Source organism: Apus apus, chromosome 16, assembly GCF_020740795.1.
Source record: "Apus apus isolate bApuApu2 chromosome 16, bApuApu2.pri.cur, whole genome shotgun sequence".
NCBI classification, from domain to species: Eukaryota; Metazoa; Chordata; class Aves; order Apodiformes; family Apodidae; genus Apus; species Apus apus.
The window spans coordinates 12,342,285-12,364,773 of NC_067297.1; the positions used below are offsets into that span (position 1 = coordinate 12,342,285).

At 49.8% G+C, this 22,489-nt stretch overlaps 2 protein-coding genes across 4 annotated transcripts in view; one reads left to right on the plus strand and one right to left on the minus strand.

Moving 5' to 3' along the window:
* SETD1B (SET domain containing 1B, histone lysine methyltransferase) overlaps positions 1 to 14,918 on the plus strand; it is a 51,795-nt gene extending 36,877 nt beyond the window's left edge. Inside the window, exons 10-19 of one of the 3 annotated variants that reach the window (XR_007891071.1) lie at positions 608 to 825; positions 1,078 to 1,219; positions 1,924 to 2,385; positions 3,965 to 5,518; positions 7,524 to 7,690; positions 7,940 to 8,071; positions 8,717 to 8,836; positions 9,179 to 9,316; positions 9,946 to 11,649; positions 11,811 to 14,918. Coding sequence is in view for 1 of the 3 variants with exons in the window: in XM_051634417.1 (XP_051490377.1) it covers positions 608 to 825; positions 1,078 to 1,219; positions 1,924 to 2,385; positions 3,965 to 5,518; positions 7,524 to 7,690; positions 7,940 to 8,071; positions 8,717 to 8,836; positions 9,179 to 9,316; positions 9,946 to 10,119 (3,107 nt within the window). In the remaining 2 variants the exon portion in view is untranslated. Of the gene's footprint in view, positions 1 to 607; positions 826 to 1,077; positions 1,220 to 1,923; positions 2,386 to 3,964; positions 5,519 to 7,523; positions 7,691 to 7,939; positions 8,072 to 8,716; positions 8,837 to 9,178; positions 9,317 to 9,945 lie in introns of all 3 variants that reach the window. The other 2 variants (XR_007891072.1, XM_051634417.1) reach the window with 2 other exon arrangements.
* Positions 14,919 to 16,037: 1,119 nt separating this feature from the next.
* On the minus strand, positions 16,038 to 21,832 carry HPD (4-hydroxyphenylpyruvate dioxygenase). Its single transcript, XM_051634426.1, has 14 exons — positions 21,740 to 21,832; positions 21,499 to 21,525; positions 20,783 to 20,845; positions 19,797 to 19,901; positions 19,562 to 19,604; positions 19,380 to 19,462; positions 19,160 to 19,249; positions 18,944 to 19,047; positions 18,702 to 18,779; positions 18,393 to 18,555; positions 18,125 to 18,196; positions 17,334 to 17,456; positions 17,074 to 17,190; positions 16,038 to 16,928 (listed from the first exon to the last, which is right to left on the minus strand). The coding sequence occupies exons 1-14, from the start codon at positions 21,815 to 21,817 to the stop codon at positions 16,818 to 16,820; spliced, it is 1,257 nt and encodes a 418-aa protein (XP_051490386.1). The 5' UTR covers positions 21,818 to 21,832; the 3' UTR covers positions 16,038 to 16,817.
* Between the last annotated feature and the right edge of the window lie 657 nt (positions 21,833 to 22,489).

The window sequence follows — 22,489 nt, forward strand, 5'->3', positions numbered from 1 at the left end:
GCTCACAGCTCACTGGTCCTGCTGTGGGAGAACTCACAGAAGAGACAGTTTGCCCTGCTTTTGATTTTAAAAACACAACAACGTTATTTTCCAGAAAAGTAGATTTGAAAATATTTTAACATTTTCTCTGGAAGCAGGGAAGGGTAGAGATAATACAAAGCTTAGAATACCCTTTATTTTGCATTTTAAAAAACCCCAAACATGGGTTCAAGTTAGTTGTGCCCTATAGTTGATTCAGATTAACAAGTGGGTTTGAAGCCAAACTACAGTAGCAGGGCTTTATAAAGCCCTTAAATAAAACAAGAAGGCATTAAGCTTGATTAACTTGTTCTGATCTCAGTCATGCCTTGTCTCCTGGGTGCTCTGCCCATAGCTTGTCAGTTTGGCCTTCCACATTTTGCCATCCCTAGTGTTTCAACACCCCACACAGTCTTGTCCTCACTTGCACTGTGAAATCAGTAACCCCTGTGAGCCTGGGGACTCGCACACCACACGGACACATCGCTCCTTTCATCTTTCCAAAGGAGAAGTTTCCATTATGTGGTCAACTCTCTCCCTCGCTGGCAGGGTATTTGATGGCAATTTCCGTCTTGTTTTTGCTCACCAGAGTTGGAGAGGGACAGGGATGCTTCTGATACAACATCTGACCTGTCAAAGAAGGATGCAGAAGCAGTGGGGCTGAGGCGGCGACCGGCAAGGCCGCTGGAGCTCGACAGCGAGGGAGAAGAGGGAGATGAGACATCAGGGAAAGAGGAAGAGTCCTCCTCAGAGAAGGAAGAGGAGCAGGAGGAAGAGCGAGGCCTGGTGAAAGCAGCACCTGGCAAGGTGTGTGGTTTGTGATTGCAATTTGGAATGCTGTCTGTCATTAAAAGGGGACACAGTAATTCCAGGTGCCAGAGTTACCTTCTCTGCAAGATGGGTGCTCCTCTTAGGGTCTGTCCTAAGATAACCTCTGCAAGGTTGTTCCCCCTTCAGGTTCTCTGATCAGCACCTCTGAGCATGGCTGGTGGTTGCTCCAGTGACAGCCAGCTCTCAGAGTCAAATCCTGTTAATTTTTGACAATGCTTTCTTGCAAAGGAGGAAGAGGAGGATGAGGAGGAGGATGAAGATGATGATGAGGATGAAGATGATGAAGATGATGATGAGGATGAAGATGATGAGGAAGAGGAGACAGGCATAGACACAAGTGACAAGGAGGAGGAGCAGGACTCCGAGGAGGGTAAGCAGTTCCAGCAGAAGCAGGAAGTGTAGCCTTTGGGTCAGGTTTGCTCTGCCTTTTGCACTTGTGAGCTGACTTTTTGATTTGTGCACCTCCTTTTCACTGAAGGGCAGTTTTACACAAGATAACTCATACAGGTATTTTTGTTACCTGTGGGGCTTCCATGGTCCCTCAGCCTGTGGGTTCCTTTGCAGCAGCTCTCCAGCCCCTGAGAGATCTCAGACCAATGTGATAGAAGGGCAGAGGTCTTAAGGCCAGCTAAGTTTGTGCTTGTTTTATGAAACGTGTGGCTGGAAGGAGAAGGAACCAGGTTTCAAACAGGGGTGGTTTAGCTGCTGAATAGCTTTCTGTCCTACCAATCAGTTTCTGTCTGGAAGGTGGTAGCTTCCATATTTTAAAGCTGTGTGTGAAGGCAGCAGAAAATCTTTTAGTACAACACCAACCAATCCACCAAGAGACCCACCCAGGCAGCACCAGCTCTGCTGCTCGTGGAACTGCCTGTTGTGTGGTGATTGTTGTAAGCATCCAAGTACAGGGGTTGTAAGTCTGCAAAAATAAATTGAGAGGCATCTCCTTCAACCCACACGCTGCTCTTGGTGCTGTTTCCACCCTGTTACAGTGTGGAAGTGATATTTGCTCCTGTGGTAGACCCTGATTGTTTAATGAAGTCAGAAAGGGGAACTAATGGTAACTTGTTCTTGCAGATATAGCAAGTCCATCGTCTTCCAAGGCTGAAGTTGAATCATCTGATGAAAGTGAGGACTCCTCTGAATTTGAGTCGAGTTCAGACTCAGATGATGAAGATGAGGATGATGAGGATGATGAAGATGAGGAGGAGGAAGAGGAGGAGGAGGTGGCTGAAGTTCAAGACAGAGAAGCCATGGTTGCTGATACAGAGCATGAACCTGCTGGTCATGAGCTTCCTGATGATGAGAGGGAGACAATTTTGGAGCTGTATCCTGTGGATGACTACATGGATGCAACAGGCTTGGGACTCACAGAGCCAGCTTTGGCGGTGAAAGATGAAGTCATGGAAGAAATCAAGGCAGGGGAAGGTGAATGTGGTGAAGTCCCAGAAGCATCTATTGCTGCTGAAACACTGAAACACTTGGTTATGGAAAGAGACCAGGAGACAAAACTTGCATTGTCTCCCATCTGTAGGCCAGGTAGGCCCTTCCATGTGACTTGGCATTTTTTACCACATTTCCAAGTACAGTATCTCACAGCATCCAATATGTATGGTTTTGTATTTCCCTTATACTCTTTCTTCCTTCCTTCAGTCCTGGCTCTATGCTCGGGGTTATCTGTACAGGGAAAGAGGTCTGTGCTGAACTTTCCTTCCTAGTAAGGAGCTCTACACAAGCCATCTGCTACTAAAAATACTGTGGTTATTGTATCCAGAATCTTATCCTGGGCCAGTTTAGTTCCCTACAGGAACTGAACAGTTGTCATTGTCTGAGGGTGGCTGATTGGATGGTGTGGTGGCTGAAGCTCAAGATAGAAAAGCCATGGCTCTAAAACAGAACAGGAATCCGTGCTTAATGAGTCACTCCTGCCTCCTTTTGGTTTAAATACTGAAGCAGTATGTGACCAGGAGGCTATATGGGGCAGGTGAGTGGAGTCTCAGAATTATATCTGGTTCCTGTTGTTATTTGTGGGTGTTTTTTGCTGAGTCCTTTCAAATGAGTGATACTTCCTGGTTTTTTGGAAGAAGAACCTTTTATTTATTCAGTACAGTGTTGTATTTAACCCAAGGAACTTAAAAACCTTGTACTAAACCAGGAGTGAGATGCATATGGGTTGACAAATTCTGCAGCTAGGGGAGAATTAAAAAGTTAAAAACTGGAGCCAACAGGGAGAGCACGTGTAGTGTGCCCTGCAGTGTGAGCCTTGGGCAGGACTGGTGTCTGTGGACTGAGCAGTGTTTTGCTGCTGGGAGAGCTGGAAATCCAGTCCCTGCACAAGCTGTCACTCCATGGCTGCCATAAAATCCAAAAGCTGTCAAGAGCCAAAATGTGAAGCTGGGCAGGGCAAAGAAGAGCCTGTTTGTACAGCTTCTTTCTGGGACAGGTCAGTGTGCAGAAAAGACTCTCCCTCTTGAAAATGTTATTTTGAGCTGCCTAACAAGATTCACTGTTGATGCATTTTGGCCCTGGCCCTAAGGGGGTAAATTAACTCCAGACAAATGAGGCTACTGCAGAGAGAGCAGCATATAAATTGCCTCATTGGTACCATCTGAGTGTCTCCTCATTCATTACAAGGGCTTCCCGTTCCCTTCATGCCTTGTTCAAGAGCATTACGCTCCTCCTGTGGCTGCTCCCTCCTTGGAGAGCTGAGGCTGCTCCTTGGCCCTGCAATTAGTTTACCTTCCCACATCAGAAAAGCTGATAGCTTGGGGCTCTGACAGCTCTCCTCCAAAATCCTCACCCTGCAATCTGCTAATTCTTTTTATGTCTGTAGAAGAGGTGGTCAGGGGGGTTGAAAGCAGAAAACCTTCTTTCTGGACTGTGTTGTAGCTAATCCTCAAATTAATAGTGCTTTTTTTATGGTCCATTAGGGAAGTCTGTGGTAGCGTCTAATTACTCCACACTCTGTGCCTCCAAAAGGCAAAGCATTGGAGTTTTTAAAGCCTCCCAGTGGAATTAAGCTGATCTGTAATTGTGGCATCTTAAACATGCCTTTACTGGTGAGTGGCAAGTGAGTGGGAGCAAAGCTCCTGATTCTCCTCTCTCTTCCCCCTTTCAGAGGAAGAGTCTGAACCTGCTGCCGTGCTGGAGCCCGAGGTCCAGGAAGGTCCAAAGCCTGAATCTCAAGATGAGGAGGATGCACTCTGTCTCTCAACTCCAGTGGGAGTCTTTGGAGAACCTCTGTCCCACAAAAGCGGCTTCTTTACCAAGTCTGATGACAGCTTAGAAGCTCGTGTTAAAACAAAACTGGCGGCGGGAAAAGCAGAGGAGGATGAGCGGCTGCCCCGCACGCCGGGACGGGAGGTGATGATCCATTCGGAGACTGACACTCTTCTGCTTCCAGCCCACAAGGTGCCATCCTCCATGCTTCCCTTACCATCAACTCCTGGTAAAGAAGAATCTGTAGTCCCTCCAGAAAAGTTCCCTGAACAGTTAATGGTGACCAAAACATCTGTGGAAGAGGAGATTCCTAGGACTCCTGGGCGGGACATTTCCAAGTCTTCACACCCTCTTGCGAAGTCACAGAGCACGGACACTGTTCCAGCCACGCCAGGAAGCGATGCTCCCCTTACGGGCAGCAGTCTGACCCTCAGTTCCCCTCAAGTCCCAGGGAGCCCCTTTTCCTACCCGTCCCAATCTCCTGGCATTAACAGTGGCATTCCTCGGACTCCTGGGAGAGACTTCAACTTCACACCTACTTTCCCAGAGGCTGGTGCTACCATTCCTTGCCTTCTGTCTGGCAAGAAACAGTCAGAGGATGAGCTAGATGAGAAACCCTTTAAAGAGCCTCTTGGTGCTTCCCTTACGATCAGCATGAACAGTGTTCCTTCCCCTATCCCCTTTGCCAGCCCCCCGCAGGCAGATTTCCACACGGACATGGCTTTGCCACCTGATGAGCCAATACCTGTAGCAGCCCTGCCATGCATGCATGGCGATGGGAGAATGCCCATCGAGGAGTGCAAGGCAGAAGGAAAATCTGTTTTGCTCTCACCAGAAGTACCCACTGGTGCTTCTCTTCTTCCTCCCCCACCACCACCTTCAGTTCTTCCCAAAAGGAGGCCGGGACGGCCAAGACGGTCACCACCTTCTGTCCTCTCCTTGGATGTGTACTCGGGCAAAACCATAGAACCTCCTCCTGTGCCAGTGGCCTTGGTGGAAAGTTCTGTAGGCAAAGAGCTGTTGAGTGGACATCCTGATGCTTTCTATGGACTGAAAGACCCTGAAGCTGTCACCCTGGACTTCAGGAATGACGGTTTCCACGAGAAAATAGCAGCTGAGACAGTTGCAGAGAAACTGCCATTTAAAGAACTGGAGAACCAGTGGAACGAAGACTTCAAGGAAGAAGAAGCTCACGTGAAGCCTAAGAGACAGTGGCGAAGGCAGAAGAAGACACCTGAGGACCTCCCAGTGATTCCTTCCCCTGAGTATTCCCCACCCCGGCCTCAGTTCAGGCCACGCTCTGAGTTTGAGGAGATGACCATTCTGTACGATATCTGGAACGGAGGCATCGATGAGGAAGATATCAAGTTCATGTGTATCACGTACGACCGCTTGTTGCAGCAGGACAATGGTATGGACTGGCTCAATGACACCCTCTGGGTTTTCCATCCCTATATCCTTTCTCACTGGTGCTCTGCATCACACAACACATGTACGATGCCCTCAGTGTGTGGGACTCAGGATGCCAAAGACTAAGTTTGTTGGTGGAAGGAACATGTGCTTACTAGAATAGCACTTGCTTCTACCAGCAGGGAATTTTAGGCTGTTTTATTCCCTGAAGCTGCAATACAGAACTAGAGCAGAGGTGGTTTTTGCTGCATTTTCAGTCTAGGACTGCAGGGGAAATCTGTATGCACCTCTTCTGGGGAAGATTTCCCTGCTAATGGGAGAAGCTTCTGTCTGCATTTAAACCAGACCTGGGTTTTTTTCAGCTTACCTGTGGAATTTCCAGTCTGCATGTACAGGGCTTTAACTTGGGGGTGAAACTTGCTGTTAAAATAATCTCACCATCTGTGCCTAAAATGATGGGTTAGTGGTGCTAGCAGCTTTAACCTGCTATGTTGAAGAAGACAAAGGCACCACCTCGTGTGTTGTTGGAGATTGTGTGGAGTTAAAATATCTCATCCTCTACTCCCTGGCAGACACAAAAACAAAAAAGCCCAACCCATGTAAAATAGTCAGTGATGTGATACTAACAAAAACCAGGTGGAGCAGAGTGCTGAGCTGGGCATTTTCATCCTTTCTCTGCATCTCAAAGGCAAACATGTAAGATTGAATTTATAATTTTCTGCCTTTTTATACCAGTACAACACCCTCAAAATAGATCTATTTGTTTAAAATTATATTAAAAGATGATGAAGTGCAGCATCCCCAGTAATTCTCAGTCTGTGTCTGCACTGTTTGGGAAGCAGTTCTAAAACCAGACTGGTTTCAAAGCAGGAGTGACTGTCCCTGCAGTGATGGGGGATCACAGGCAAGGAAAGGCAGGAGAGGACAACTCAGGGCAGGGCTTGGCTGTGACCCTGCCCTGAAATATGCTTGTGTTTGGAACTTCCATAGGGGAAATATTTGAAATCTGATTCTCTGGTGATAAGGATTATTGTAACAGCAAATCTACAGTCCCTTTTTAAATAAACCATTTAAAAGCCATCTACAGGCAGCTGCTGGTTCATCCTGTGCTCCACTGCATGGTGGGTGTGAAAGTACCTGCAGGGTTCACCTGCCCTGCAGCGAGCTCACACCTCAGCACCCTGGTTGCAAGGTCATCACTTCTTGCTTTTTGTGGTCCCTCTGCTTCAGTGTTTTGGTGTCAAGGGCATGTTATGACTCACAGGGAGCATTTTTAAGTGTATATCAATTGTCATAGGCTTCGTAGCTGTGTTTTTGGGGTGACTTGCCAGCAGTACAGCTCTACTGTCCTTCCAGAAGACAAACATCTGAAGGTGCCTTCTGCCTGCTCAGTGCAGCAAGTCCTTGCCAGGCCAGCTGCAGGCTTTCTTGACTCTTCAGGGCAGTGGGGTTTGAAACATCTGCATGAGGTCTTATCGGGTCTGAAGGAGCTGATTTATGGAGGCTGGTGAGAGCAGCATCTCTCTCCAAGCCCTTTGGGCTGAGGAATGTCTCTGGCTCATCTGTGCTGCTCCTAGCCCTGGTGGGTGGGATGATTGCTGCTGGGAGATCAGTGCAGGTGTCTTCAGGGCTAGAGGTGGCTGCAGGAAATTTCTGGAGCTAGAACAAAAGCTTGTCACTCAAAACAGAGAAAATGGTACATCCGGATGGCTGGGCAGCTGCTGTCAGTGTAGGTGGTGGGTGCTGTGGGGAAATCCTTTCTCAAGCAGGTTTCTCTTGACAGCTTAACCTTTCGATGTTTAAATTTTCATTATCTCTTTACTTTAGTTCCCCAAAGTGCACAGGCAAGAAGGCAAGACCATGTTTGGTTTTCCTGCAGGCATGTGTGCTGCAGTGATGTTTTTTTCTTCTTCAGTAATACTGTTATTTTGTGCAACCCTCCCAAAACCTGCATAATTTCGCAAGCTCCTGGTGTTAGCTCCACATAGCTGCAGTAAGTTTTGTCTGATATCCACCAGTGGCCGTGTTTCTCCTTAACTTCTTCCCACCTACTAGCTTTTCTACCCCCAAGAAGAAGAAGCGGGACGATGGGATGCGAGAGCACGTGACGGGCTGTGCACGGAGTGAAGGCTACTACAAAATTGACAAGAAGGACAAACTGAAATACCTCAACAACAGCCGAGCTTTTGCAGAGGAGCCTCCAGCTGACACGCAGGTGAGGACACGTCTTCTGTGAATGGGGTTTGGTGTCACACACAGTGGATGCTTCCTGCCTTTTGGCAAGGAGGGAGGAGAAGCTGTTGCTGCTCCTGTGTCGAGTTGGCCCTCACGGAGCTGCTTGGGAGGTGTTAGTGTTTGATGTGGGGTGTTGTAGGAGGCCACGCGTTCTGCAGTGATGTGTTGTAGCACCAGGGGTTGCTGTAGGGTGTTGGGTCAGCATTGATCACCCATTTGTCCTCTCCAGGGTATGAGCATCCCTGCCCAACCTCACGCTTCCACCCGGGCTGGCTCCGAGAGGCGGTCAGAGCAACGCAGGCTCCTCTCCTCCTTCACTGGTAGCTGTGACAGTGACCTGCTCAAGTTCAACCAACTCAAGGTAGGTCATCCCACAGATTTTTTTGTTTGCACGGGGGGTGGTTGGGAGCAGGCTGAGGCCAAGGCAGAGCACCTCCTGCCAGTTTGGTCTCACCTTGGTGGTGGCCATCTCAGCATTCCCAGAAGAGGCTGAATGGTACCTGACTCTCCTGTTCTTCCATGTGAGACAGCTTGGTACAACAATGCAGCTTAATACAATGTGTAGTACAAATAATTTACCTGAAGAAGCAAGAACAGAGCAGTCAGGAAAAACATGACACTTGGTCCAGGGTGCTCACTTGTGAGAAGCAGGGGCATGAGCTGGCTGATAAATGGCTGTAAATAAATATATGATGATTACAGAGCTTGGGCCCTAGTCAGAACCATCTGGGTTATGCAGAACAGAGAGCGATGGCCTCAGAGGGCTTGTTCTCTACAGTGTGTGGTCATGGGAAGAACCCAAGTACTGCAACTCTGCGGGACCTCCTCTGACTTCTGTCCTGCCTTCCTGTCACTGCAAGGCAGGAGGAAACTAAATTGGATTGAGATACCCCAGCACTGCTGGTGGCTTGGATTGTGCTGTGGATGCTGGACCCAAGGGTGGCCTTTCCATTCCTGTGCTGTGGCTAATTCAGGCTTGGGGTTTTGGGGTGTTTTCTTCATGCAGTTCCGGAAGAAAAAACTAAAATTCTGCAAGAGCCACATTCACGACTGGGGCCTTTTTGCTATGGAGCCCATTGCAGCTGATGAGATGGTGATTGAGTACGTGGGTCAGAACATCAGGCAGGTAAGCTGGACTGTGGGTGACACCTGAGCCAAAACCAGCCCTCAGAGAACTGCTTGAGTATGACAGCAGGGGTTGGAGTCCCTGGGGTCAGGCATGACATATGTGAGCCAGGAGAGGACATGGTTTGGAGGTGCAAGGGTGGGATTTTCAACAACCCCTGGAAGCCAAGCGCTCAGGTCTTCAGGAGATGAGCTCTCAAGGAGCCCACCCTGAGCTGTGTTTCAGTGGGGCTGGGTTCTCATGGGGTATTGAGGATCATGTGTCTTTTGGCCTGAGCACAGCTCAGATGAGTGCTCAGGGATCCCAGGTGTGTCCTGACATTGCTCCTGGGGTGTCCTGCAGGTCATCGCTGACATGCGTGAGAAGCGATACGAGGACGAGGGCATCGGGAGCAGTTACATGTTCAGGGTGGATCACGACACCATCATCGATGCCACGAAATGCGGGAACTTCGCCAGGTTTATCAATCACAGCTGCAACGTAAGTGTCCTCTTTTTGCCCATGGTTGTTCTGACGTTCTTGTGAACCCACTGAGCCCTTGCTGACTCTGACTTGTAGCACCAGTTACAGGGTTAGGATTAAATGTTAGTGAGCTGCAGCAGATCGAAGCAGAGTCTAAACTAGTGCAAAGAGGCCTGAGAGACCTGAGAAATTAAACACGTAGTGAGACAGTGTGAACTCAGAATCCTCCTGACTGTGTTCGGCGACCCTGACAGGCACTGTCCAAACATTTCTAATTAATATTTCCTTAAAACAAACAAATTAAAACAAATTAGCCTTTTTATTCTGTGGGAACAGTCTCCTTCTAGTGTCCACATGGGAAAAGTATCCTCTGCCCTGGCAGGTAGAGAAGCTGCTTTCCCCTCTGCTCTGCTGCCAGTCTGCACCCAAAGTCCTGTCTGCCTGACAGATTATTAAGCATTAGTTAACCTGTTCTGAGCCTGTGATCAACTTGGTGGAGCATCATCCACATGGTTTTGCACCAAAAAATAACCAGAATGTGTATATTTTGGAGAAGTACAAGGGCTGCTCTGTTTTCTGGCTTGTGTGGAGGCTGGGAAGCCATGGCCATTGGGAGCCTAAATCATTATGTTCTGTCACCCTTGCAGCCAAATTGTTATGCTAAAGTGATCACGGTGGAGTCTCAAAAGAAGATTGTCATCTACTCCAAACAGCACATCAATGTGAATGAGGAAATTACATATGACTACAAGTTTCCAATCGAGGATGTAAAAATCCCATGTCTCTGTGGCTCTGAGAACTGCAGGGGAACCCTGAACTGAACTCGAGGTTTCTCGTCACACTTGCACCTTCGCCCCTGTCAGAACTGTGGTAACCAGGTGTGGTTGCACTTTGCCAAAAAAAAAGAAAAAAAAAGAAAAAAAAAAAGAAAAAAAGGAAGAAAAAAATTTAAAAGGAAAAAAAATATATAAAAAAAAAGAGGAAAAAAGAGAAGAAAACCAAACCAACAAGCAAGTTTCACACATCTGCCAGGATCACAAATGGAAGCAAAAAGCGCACACGCTTACGAGGACTGTTCATGTTTCAGGTGCTCTTTCCTTTTCAGATCCAACACGCACACAAAAAGGTGACTACCAGTGTGTGACATGGTCTATCCAAACACTAGCTTCTCTGTTCAGTCCCTACATTCATGCTCCGTAATGGGATAATGGTACCTTTTTTTTTTTTTTTTTAAATTGTTATAAACCTTCATCCTTTCATAAATGCTGCTACCTTTTTCTCATCAGTTTTGTTGGTTGAAAAAGACATTCAACGTTTAAATGTGAAGCAGAGACTGAAAATGCCGTATAGGGGTTTGTTGGGAGCTTGATTGGCTAAAATTGCACAGATTTCTCAGAGTAAGCTGTAAATAGATGTAAGGTTGATGTTACAGAGCAAGCCAGAGGCTTGAAGGATGTGTGAATGGGTGTGTGTGTGTGTGTTTGGGTGTGTGTGTATGTGGAGATGTCTGCATTGGGACTGTAGGTGAAACTGTCCTGCCTTTTTGTTAGGGATGAGCCTGAACCAGTCCCCGAAGCCGGACACCCCGGGGAAGAGTCAGGTCAGGCACAGACCTCAGCTCAGCGCCTTGGGCTCGCCTCTCGTTTTCATGTGCCGTGCTGGTAACTGGGGGATCCAAACCTCTGCACCCCTACAGGAATAATACTGGGATACTGCTAGTGAGAAACCGAGTCAGTGGTGTAGCTGTGGCTGGTGGCACAATGTGTGGCCCTTGGGGATGCCTGTTTCTTGGAGGTCGGTTTGCCTGACGTGCAAAATAGGCCGAGGCTGACAAGAAGTGGACAGTTCAGCCCACATTGATGCCGTAGAAATCTTGCCCTCTTTGTCAGCTACACTATGGCCCACCTTTAGAACAGGATTTTCTTCCTGTAGGTGGGGGAATGTGGTGATGTGTGTCACATACCAGTTTTTCCCTGCCCTTCCAGCGTTTTATGTAAAGTGTTTGCTCTGTCCTTGAATGTGGGAGATGCTTCCTGTGATAGGAGCAAACTGTGCCATGTTGCTCTCCTCCCTCTGTTACTCAGTAACTTGCCCTGGGGTGGTCCCATCCCTCCAGTAAGAACATGGTAGAAGTGTCCCCAAGAGCAGGCTGCAGGAGCAATCCTGTCCTCCCCCTCTACAGCATGAAATTTGGAAGGCATGTTTTGAAATGTTTTTTTGATACATTTTGTCCTTGTAGATGTGCTGAGGTGAAGGTTGAAGTTCTTCAAGAGGTTCCATTTTAAAATGGGGCAAAACACCAAAGAAACACTTCTTTGGATGTGATCTGGAGATGTTACACAACCATTCAGGTATAGACAGGATCAGTTTTTCTATTTGCATTGAATTTCTCCTGCTTCAGAACTAGAGATTAGTTGTACTAAAATATTTGTAATTGGCTTGTAAGGGGAAGTTGCAATGTAATTATGAACTGGGAAGATTATCTGCATAACTAAACATCTTCTCCCCACAGAACAAATTGCACAGCTGTATTCTTGTAGCCTTTTAAAATCAGTGGTAATTGCTGTGTGACCACATCTCCATGATCAGAGGTTACAAGCTGCCAAAAGAGTCTCCTGGAAGTTTTTTCAGCTGTTATGTGGAGCTGCCAGGCCTGCACTGCAGAGTGGAGCAATGTAAGTTACATGCCTCTGCACCTGAATTTCTTCCTCAGTCAAAAGGCCTGAAAGAGCAGGCACACACAGCTACAAGCTGCCTTAATACTGCCTGCATTTCCATCTGAGGGTGAGGAAGTTGTCCCTGAGATTGGACAGTCCATAGTCTCATCTCTGTTTTTGTTTTGCTCTTGTTTTGTTATTCCCCCCCCTCTTTGTAAATCTTCCCAGCAATTGGGTAATGGTGACCCAGAACCTAAAATTAAGAGAAGCACAACTAGTTTCTGTCATTGAACATTGGTTGTAACTGCAGTGATGGCAGGAGCATTTGGGAGTTAAACCAGCTGCTCAATTTCTTTTACTTTTTTAAAAATAAGGTTAATCTTGTTATGTTGATGCTCCAGTTGGCATCTACAGCTTGGCCTTTTACTTTCAAAGCTTTGGAAATGCACAGAAGTTTCCTGTGTCTCAGAACTGAAGCCCCCACATGTGGCAGTCCTGCTGGTGTCCTTGGCCTTCTCCCTCTCTGGTCCATCAAGCCAGTGCATTAATGGTGGTTTTGTGGGTTGAAGACACCCCAGATGGCCCCACCCCTGAGTACCTACTGACAGTTTTGTATTTCCCAGCGTATCTGTGTGCTCTGGATGGGAATAGCCCCTGTAGTTTGCCTTAATCTTTGTTGAGGAGAGGCAGGTCACCATGTTCTGAAACAAGACCTACAAATTGGGGTCCTTCCACGTTTTTAGGAGCACCAAAGGACTTTGGATGCTAAAGACCATGAGCATCTAAATCCCTTGGTTACTTCTGAAACTGCCCGTGACCCATCCCTTCTCAGGATCCCAGACAAATAATGTGAGTTTTTGGAAGAGCTGAGCTCCCAGGAACCCACCAGGAGGAAATGGAGATGTTGGACCTGCAGCAATTCTGAAAAATCACATTGGTCTGGTCTCAAAGCCAAACCTGAGGCTTGTCTTTTCTTCTCCATAAACCTTGGCTTGCACAGTCTTCCCCACACAGCTTTTGTCTCATACTGTGGAGCTGCCCCAAACCAGCATTTAATGGTGAGGATTATTTCTGGTTGAATGATTTCCAGGAGCTGCTGCAGTTGCCTGTGGCTGCCCTGTCCCTGCAAGCCAGGGGTCATCAGGGCAGGGGAGAGCCCTGCAGGCACAGGTGTGGTTTGGGGAGGCAGCCCCATGGAGAGGCCTTTGTAATCCCTCCCAGGTACTTTGGCTCGTGCTTAGAAAGGAGTGAGATGGAAGGAGAAAGGCAGAAGGTGTGTGAGTCACAGGCCAGCCTGGATGGGGCCCCATGGACATAGTGGCAAGGACTGGCAAGAGACCTCAGCAGCACGTGCTGCTTCACGCAGGGATTTACTGGAGTGGTTTTGCTCACTGAAAAGCCCATCCCCAATTTAAACTGAAACCTAAGAAAAAATAAAAAGAGAGAGGCATTGACTGTGCTCCCTGCTAAATTGTGTCTTGCTGGGTGAAGTGATCCAAGAGAATCGTGCAAAAAGTTTGGGAGAGTAACTGAAATCTGTAGTTTCCCAACCTGAAGCTGGCTTGAGTTCAGGGCGCAGATGCCTTCCTGGTTGATGTTTCTAGAAAGCTTCTAAATCCCACCCACCACTGCCCAACAGCTTCATTGATCCCGTGGGCTCACACCCTCTTTGCCATTCCAGCTTGGTCCCAAGAAGTGGTCTGTGACTTATCAGGGATCCGGGAGGGGAAGGGGGGATCATCTTGCAGGTATTTATATGTATAGAGCAGTTTATTTCTACAAGAAGAACAAAAACAAACTAACAACATTTTTAAACTCCAACAAAGTATACAGTCCTTTCAGTTCTGGTTTTTGTGACCTTTTTCAGGGATCATTTCAGTGCATTTCTGTATAAAATAAGAATTTAAGGAAAAAAGGATTTTGAAGTATAAAAAAGATGCATCTTCTGTACATAGGCAAACTCAAGAATCTTCTCTTCAAACACTGTTTCTTGTAGAAACATGTTGAAATTTTTTTGCTGATTTCTTTGTACTTCAAGAGCATGTAAATAATTTATTAAAAGTGACTATTGTAATTTGGAGTTCTTTTTAAACAGATTCCAGCTCTAAATCATGTCAAGGAGATGGGGAGGAAGAAGGACTAAGTATAGCAAAGGAGCTGGTGGCATTTACAGCTTGTGTCAAGCTTTGTATAATGTAAATTCTGTATAAATATGTCTTTTTGTCAAATAAATAGATGGAATTAGAAGCATTAAGAAACTGAAGACAAAAAAAATTGCCAAGTCAAGGCTTCTTCTTCTTTCCCCCCCCCCTTCAGTCTGAAACCTAATGTGCAGAATCTATTTATTTCAAGCGAGGAAATGTGTACAGTCTAATAGACACCCTAAAATGTATTTAAGTGAGTTTGCAACTGGATTTATTATTTTTTTTTCAAGTTAATATTTGTTTTGTTTTTTGAGTTTCCTCCTTAATTGCCACTGTAGTATTTGTCCAAGTGAAAAGAAACACATCGTAACGGACACTCTAAAACAAATGGGCAGTTTTAAAAGCAAAAGAGAACAACCCCAGGCTCCCAATCCTGCAGTTTTCTGGTTCTATAAACAGTTTGTTTTAAATTCAGTGTGAAAATTAAAGGGCCTCCTTTAAAAGGAGGTAGCTAAAATGGTTTGCAATAAATGAAATTAAATCTTTTTAAGTTCCTTTAAAAAAACCCACAACTCTGCTTTGAAGGTTTAGGATTTCTGCTTTTTCTTTCGTTAAGCAAATTTATAAATTTAGGGATGTTTTGTGCATATAGAACCTGTCACCAGTATGTATCTTGTTTTGAAGAAAGTGTTTTTGTTGTGGATGTGTCATGCTGTATATATTTGTTCATATTTTTGTGAATTGAATACTATGTACCATTGTATTATAGTAACTTTTATAAAGCAAACCATAAATATACTGACTTTTCTTACAGAAAAATGATGTTGTGCTTAATATGTAGCCAGGGCAGCTTTTTGCTCTCAGACCTGTGCTGGAAACCACCAGAGCTCAAGGAACCAGATCTAGAAAAAAGAGCAGCCCAAAGAACTGATTTTCAGCAAAGCTTACTGGAAATTTTAATTCTGGTGAGCAGGAAATTACTTCAAGCAACATTATATTGCATGAAAGAAATATGTGAGTGATTTAAAGTTGATAAAGAACATTTTCTTAGTGTTAAAAATCCTTCCAACCTTTAAGAGCTGAGGCACAGCTGGGTGCTCACCTGGGTCATGGGGCTGGGTATCCTGAACCCATCCAACCCCTGGTGCTGCCTTGGCATTTTCTGAGCTCACAGATATATATTCTTAACTTTATGGAGGTGAAAGCCCTTGAGCTACAAAGCAAGGTGTCAGTGCTGCTGGTTGGGGTGATGCAGTAAGGCTGTTGGGGCCAGAGGCCCTTTGGTTTCTTTCTTTTAGGTTAGTTTATTCAAATCTGAAATGCAGGATGGTATCAGGTTTCCGGGAGGAGGGGACGAGGAGGGGACGGGGAGCCACCAAGGTTGGATGTGGGTGGAAGCACAACCTGGAGCCAGCCACGTGCCCCCCCATCCTTGCTGGGGATCAAACTGGCTGCTCTGAGCCTTAGAAAAGAGACACCCAGAGCAGAGACAAAAACAAACCAGCTGATAGAGGAGGTCATGGAGGGGACAGCAGAGAGCTGGGGCTGTAGGTGACTTCCCAACTCAGGTTTCTGCAGCTGCCCATGGTGGGGGACACAGGACAGCCAAACCTTACAGGGCTGGCACAGGGCAGAGGCACAGTCTGGAGGGGGGCAGGATGGGGCAGGGGCTTGGGCTGGTGGAGGGATTCATGTCTGAGGAGCTGGTCCTGAGCTAGAGGCTTGGCAGGGTTTTGGCTGCTCAGGGTTTGAACTTGGGGAGCAGAGGTGGGTGCACCAGGACTTTAGAGATAAGCGACAGTGGGGAGTCCTGCAGGCTCTGAAGACCCTTAGATGTTCCTCAGCTCTGGAGTTCTGAGGTCTGTGGACACCTCAGGGAGCATTTGACCTGCAGCCACAGGGAGCATGGAGCAGAGTTGGCTTGCCAGACACTCAAACTGTGACAGAAAAGGGTTTTATTGTGTTGGTGGGGAAAGTCCACTTGCCAAGGACAGTGGCAACACCAGAGAGATACCCAGAGGGGACTTTCCACATGCAACCAGGATCTGAGCCAAGGAATTGCTGCCAATGCCAGCAGATATTTCTTGAAACACAGGAGAAACCCAAAACCTTCATTCATTCAGGAATTTACAGGTATTAAGAGCAAGACTGTGTTGCCTTGGGAAGGCTGCAATACATCCATTTGATTAGGTCTCATTCCAGAGTGTTGTAGCTACCCTAAAACCAGGTATTTAATCTCAGCAAATTCAGATTCAAGATTGAGTCTAAAAGCAATTAAAGTTTTAGAAAACGAGACGCACGGAGAAGCAAACGCCTCCGTGCCTTCCCCTCCCCGCTCCCCGCGTAGCTAAAATTAACAGAAAACCTTGGATAGACTAAATTTAAGCCCTCCCAGTTCTTGCTTCTGTCTTGCTCTGTAGCTGCTTGCCTTTGGCAAGTGCCTCAAATCTGCCCTTTATTAGGAATTCAGTGGTTTGGATCAGATTAAACTGCTTTTTAAGAGCGCGTTTGCTGTTTCCCACGCTCCTTCTCCCAAGAAGTCACCGGAGGACAGCGCTGGGTCAGGGTAGGTGTTGAGTCCTTTTACATCTCCAACTTGGCAGCAACTCCCCTGGATTTATGACACTTAGGTCTGGGCTATTTACCAAAACATTGGCCGTTTCCTGGTTCATTAGTGAATCAGCTCATTAGGGCCGCGGGCAGCGTTTCTGCCGTGCTCTAGATGCGCCTGGTCTCCCCGTTGGGCTCCAGGACCGTCAGGTTTCCTCTTGCATCTTGATCCATTTCTATTGCTTCAAACAGAGACTTGAAGTTCCCAGCACCAAAGCCCTGTGGAGATGACAACATTATAGACTGCAAGGATGGGCAGCAGGTCTGTTGGCTGGGAAAGAGCAGCATGAGAGCTGGCTGGGCGAAGGGGCTTGATGGCCCTGAGGTCTGGAAGCCAAAGTCATAATGAAATTCTCAAACCAACCTGGTGGTTATACCTCTGGATGACCTCCAGAAAGACCGTGGGTCTGTCTTGAACTGGTTTGGTGAAGATCTGGAGCAAGTATCCTTTTTCATCAAAATCCACCAGGATTTTCAGTTCCTGGAGAAAAGAAACAGCAACAGTTCAAAGACCTACAGAGGAGCAAGGGGATCCCTCTGCATCGACCTCACCCCTGCAAAACACTCTGGGGAGCTGGTCCAGCCCTGTGCAAACCTCCTCCATCTCATGCTGGTCCAACTCACCGCCAGCTTGTCAATGTTCTCCTTCACTTTGATTTTGGCCGTTTTCAGCCTCTCCCGCAGCACCTGGTAGTAGCTGGATGGCACGTCCATGAACTGCATGCCCCTCTGCTTCAGGTTGGTGATCTGCAAAACAAGGGATACCATAGCTTGGGCTGGGCTTGGGGCTCATTTGTGGGGTGGTTTGTGCCAGGAGGGTGGCCTGGGACGGATGGCACTGGGAGGAGAGTGATGCTTTTCTATGATGTGGACCAACCCTGGGCATGGGGGCCTGTCCCACCTTATTGCTTTGGACACCAGGAACGGGAGGGTTCAAGATGCCCTCTCCAGGCAATGCAGAAAGTTGGCCACCATTCAAGGACACCTCAGCTCACCCTGACCCCCCAGTACCTCTGGAGATCCTTTGGTCTGGAGAGGAGCCCAAAACCAAGTACTCAAGAGCAGCATCTGCCTCAGGTGGGTGATGGGCTATGGTGGCTCACCCAGCAGCCTGGGCTGCCCAAACTCCCCACCAGCCACCCCCCAAGGACAGCATGTGCCATCAGGGCCCTTGCAGACCCCAGTTGCTTCAAGCTGGAGGGACAGGCATCTGCCAGCTTGCAGCTACAGGCAGGTCCCTTTCCAGTGATTCCCTGGGCAGTTAATCCTGGTTGTAAAACAACCATGGCACAAAGCCTGCTCAGCCTGCCCGTGTCCTCACACCCTGGTGGGGGTCATAGTCCACCACCCCCTGGGATGAGGACCATGCCAGGTGGGACAGGGCAGAGGTGGAGCAGTGCCAGGGCTGCACTCACTGCTGAGATGATGTCCGAGGTGTTCAGCGCGATGTGCTGCACTCCAGCCCCGCCGTAGTAGTCGATATATTCCTACAGGGAAAAAAAGTCACCACCTTTGGGCTTGACAGCCCTCAGCAGACCTGAGCAGAGCCAGGGCTGCTTTCCAGCAGCCACCCCAGCACAGCACGTCTGTTCCAGCTCTGAATCACTGACCCTTTGGTCTCTCCACCAAAGGCCCTCTCAAGGTGCTGGCAGCCTGATGGATCAGCCACCAGCGTGAGCTCACCTGGATCTGGGATTTCTTCTTGCCAGGTGCTGGCTCGTTGATGGGCATCTTAATGGTCTCTTCGTAGTTGGTGACCACGATGGAGCGCAGGGCACTGAACTCAGTGTGCAGCTGCTTGTCATCTACTGACCAGAAGCGGTGGAAGAGCAGGTTCTTCTGGTACCTGCCCAGGCCACAAAAGGCACGTTCATGTCCCTTGCTCCATTTCCGCACTAACAAACTTCTGCTCTGGCTTAATTAGCCTCAGCCACTGATGTTGAAGGGGATGAGACCACCATCTCACCTCCCACCAGCTCTCCCCACTCTTACCAGTCTGCCACTGGGACCATCTGGAGGTCGGGCTGGTTCCCCACGACATGATCAACAAAGCTGAGCTTGGCACTTGGTCTGCGGAGGGAAGCCAGGGGGAAGCTCTCAGCTGAGCTCGGGGGCACCCCACACCACAGGGAGCTCTGGGATGTGGTGGTGGGGACCTGTCTGGCTCTTGGGTGGGGCATCTCACCAGTGCATGGTGGCAAAGAGCCAGGTAGGACCCTCTGGAAAGTACTCACAGCTTTGGCAGCAGGGGGTCCTTGAAGAGGGGTGGGTGGTACCCTGGTAGGAAGAGGCCCTTGTAGTTGAGCTTTTCTATCAAGGTGTGGGTGGTGTCGCCATACTGTGAGATGGGGGAAAGAAGTGTGGTGGGCCTGGTTTTTTGGGGAATCACCTGGGTCCAACCTGCTTTGGGGGTGGGGGGTCTCAGCCCCCACAGCTGCCCTGCCACTTACCGTCTGGATCACGGCGAACTTCACCCTCCCAAATTTGTCCTCCTCCACCCAGGGCTCCTTCACCACCACGGCTCCACGCTCCTTGGCTTTCTGGGCAGAAGAAGAGAGACCCTCTCCTGCTGCAGCTCCCCAAGGCTGGGAGGAGATGGGCCCAGGCCCTTCCCCGGGTCCCCTTGCAATTTCGGGGTACCATGCAGGAGGGAGCCGAGGGGCTGCCTACCTGTACGATGAAGTCACAGTCCTCCACTTCAAAGGCAACGTCCTTCACCCCATCACCGTGCTTCACCAGGTGCTCCCCCATCTCTGCCCAGAGAAAGAGCAGCCCAGACATGAACAGAGGCACTTGGCTCTAGGGCAGCCCTTCCCCTCTCCATTCTCCCCACGTGCCCCCACAACACCTACCCTCATTCCCCGGGTTGAGAGCGGATGAGAGAACAAACACGATCTGGTGAGGAAGAGGAGGAGAGGTGAGGGATGGGGAGGTGCTGGTGCCCCCAGGCTGGGGCAGATGCACCCAGCTGCAGGGTTTAATAGTGCAAAGAGGTTTGGGCAGCACCCACACACCTGACACCAGCTAGTGTCCCCCCAGCCTGCCCCCCAGCAGTGACACCTCGGCAAGATGCATTGTCCCCCTTACCCTGTCCTGCTTGATGACATGTGAGACCACCTCCCTGCTGCCGGTCTCCAGCCCCCGGTACGCCAGCTCCTCGAACCCCAGCTTGTTGCAGTAGTAGGATGCAGCCTGTGGGCAGGTGAGAGCCACCCTGGGTGAAGCTGTGGTGCTGCTGGGCCCCAGCTCCCGTGGGGCTCCCCCCACCAGGACAGGACCGACAGCCCTTGGGGAACAGCCACTGAGTGTGCAAATCATAGGCTCCCAGACTGGTTCGGGTTGGAAGGGACTTTAAAGATCATCTAGTTCCAACCCCCCTGCATGGGCAGGGACACCTCCCACCAGCCCAGGTTGCTCCAAGCCCCATCCAACCTGCCCTTCAACACTGCCAGGGATGGGGCAGCCACAGCTTCTCTGGGTAACCTGGGCCAGGGTCTCACCACTCTCATAGTGAAGAACATCCAACCTACACCTCCCCTCTTCCAGTTTAAAGCCATCCCCCCTTGTCCTATTGCTATATGGTCACATGTGTCCGTGTGTGTGTGCATGTAGAGCAGATGAGCTTTTCTGCTCCCCTCCAGCAGCCTGGGAGGAGCAAGCAAAGGTGAGAAAGGGACAATACTGGGGAAAAGGGACCCCAAATTCAGCGGGAAGTGTTGCCTCCAGAGCAGGGTGGCCGTGGCCATGGGCAGGCAGGGAGCTGCTGCCGAGAGGGAAACAGCTCTGCCTGTGCCCGGTTCATCTGCCGGGTTGGGTGAAGTGCAGCTCGGGTTGGAGCAGAGGGGGTTTTCACTCGGCTGGTGCCCACAGCTCGTCCCAGCTCGCCGTGCCCAAGCCCCCTCCAGCACACACCCCCGGGCAGCCGCCCCCCGCCTTGCGCAAGGGTCCCCAAGGCCGTGCCGGTGGGCACCGAGCCAGGGACAGGCTTGGGGACCCGGGCGGTGCCGGGATGAACCGCCCACCCGGCAGCCAATAACCGCAGCAGCCGCCCCGGCCCCGCCGCCGCCTCTCACCTGCTTGGCATTGCCGACCCAGAAGGTGATGGAGTGGAAATGGATGAAGCGGCCTCGCGGGGGCTAAAGGGAAGGGGGAAAACAGGGCTGAGAGCTGCAGCCTTTCCCACAGCTCTGCTCCTCTCCGGAGCAGCGGAGAAGCAGCGACCGTGACTCTGCCAAAGTATCTCCTGCAGACGCATCCGAATTAACCACAACCAAACCAACCACCGGGATCGGCATTTCCCGCAGCGCCTGCACAGGCGGGACCCGCTCTGCCCGGGGCTCCCCGGGAGCTGCCCCCTCCCCGAGCTCTGCTGCCTTAAACATTAATTCACCCCGAAATGCTCTAACACAACTGCCAGGGCTGAGACAACCCCCAGCCCCACTCTGCTCCCCACCGCCCTCCTACCCGGCTGCTTATGGGGCAAAACGGTGGGGAACAGGTGCAACATTTGGAAATAGATGTTGCAATAAATGAGGATTCTGCTTAGGCTGGGAAGTATCCCTCGTGTCCCTTCCGTTGCTCTCCTCCCACACCAGAAAGAAAAAGGAAATTAATCCCCATTATTAATATTGAGGAGGAACCAAGTCCCGTGTGGCCCAGCCAGAGAGGAGTTTGACTTCTGATTGTACCAGGTAATCAAGGAGCAAGGAATGGATATTATTTGCATCAGCATAAGCTGATGTTTCCCACCAGGCAGGGCAGCAGGAGCGGGGACACAGGCAGCTCTTACCTTCTCTCCCTTGTCTGTGTAAGATGTCTGAAAGAGAGAGTCAGAAAAGAGGGGTGTTAGCAGGAAGGTACCTCAGCCCCCAGGGAGCTCAAATCCAAAGGTCGGAGTACGAGGAACAGCTTTTGGACACGGCTTCCAACACAGTCGCTGAAAAGTCCCAATTCAGGCGGAAATTAAACCTGTAAAGTTCCCAAGATGTCCCAAGCTGCCGAGCCCTGGCTATTTAATTTAATTGTCTCACCATTTTTGTGACCTGGCAACGTGACAGCGGCAAAGAGGGCAGGAGTCCACCAAGGCGTTTAATATAGTGATGGGACATGGGAAGCTCCTCCTCGACTCCACCTTCTCCCACCCCAAAGCCTCTGTGACCCAGAGATGTGGTTGGTTTGGGCTGGGAACTGCCCCATCCTGCAGGTTGGATGGGGCTCTGTGCAACCTGGTCTAGTGGAAGGTGTCCCTGCCCATGCAGGGAAGTTGGAACTAGATGATCTTTAAGGTCTTTTCCAGCCCAAAACAGTCTGGGATTCTATGACATGCCACCAGGGCCACGCTAACCCTGAAACAGAATATCCCCGGTCCCCTGCGTGCTTGGGGACACGGAAGGTGATACAACCAAAGCAACACCCCCCCCAGCCCGCCCACCTGCCCGCGGGGGCGTTCACCCCTTCCTGGGGACGTGTCCTGTCCTGCGCCCGTCATCCCCCCCAGCTGACGTCGAGCTGGGACAATCTGGCAGCGGGCAGGGTGAGGCCGTGTGACAGGACTCGGGGACACTCAGCGCCAACTTCATCCCCGGTGAGCGGGGAGCTCGGGCAGGTGGCAGCAGCTCGGTGACCCGGTGGTGGGGCTGCGTCCTCTGCTGCCACACGGCCTGGGGACAACCCTGTGCTGCCCCGTGCTGCCCTGCCCCGCGGCGCGGCTTGGAGAGGCACAGCGTCACCCCACCGCCCATCGCGGTGCCCCCGTCGGCAGTGCCATCGCGGTGCCACCG

Bases quoted from the DNA above. Each gene is read 5' to 3' on its own strand.
- HPD (XM_051634426.1), bottom strand. From the start codon at position 21,817: ATGTCCCATCACTATATTAAACGCCTTGGTGGACTCCTGCCCTCTTTG. The intron at 19,250-19,379 runs GTAGGCAGCCCC...TCTTCTGCCCAG, and splicing joins ACTGTGACTTCATCGTACAG to AAAGCCAAGGAGCGTGGAGC. The intron at 17,191-17,333 runs GTGAGTTGGACC...TCTTTTCTCCAG, and splicing joins AGAACATTGACAAGCTGGCG to GAACTGAAAATCCTGGTGGA.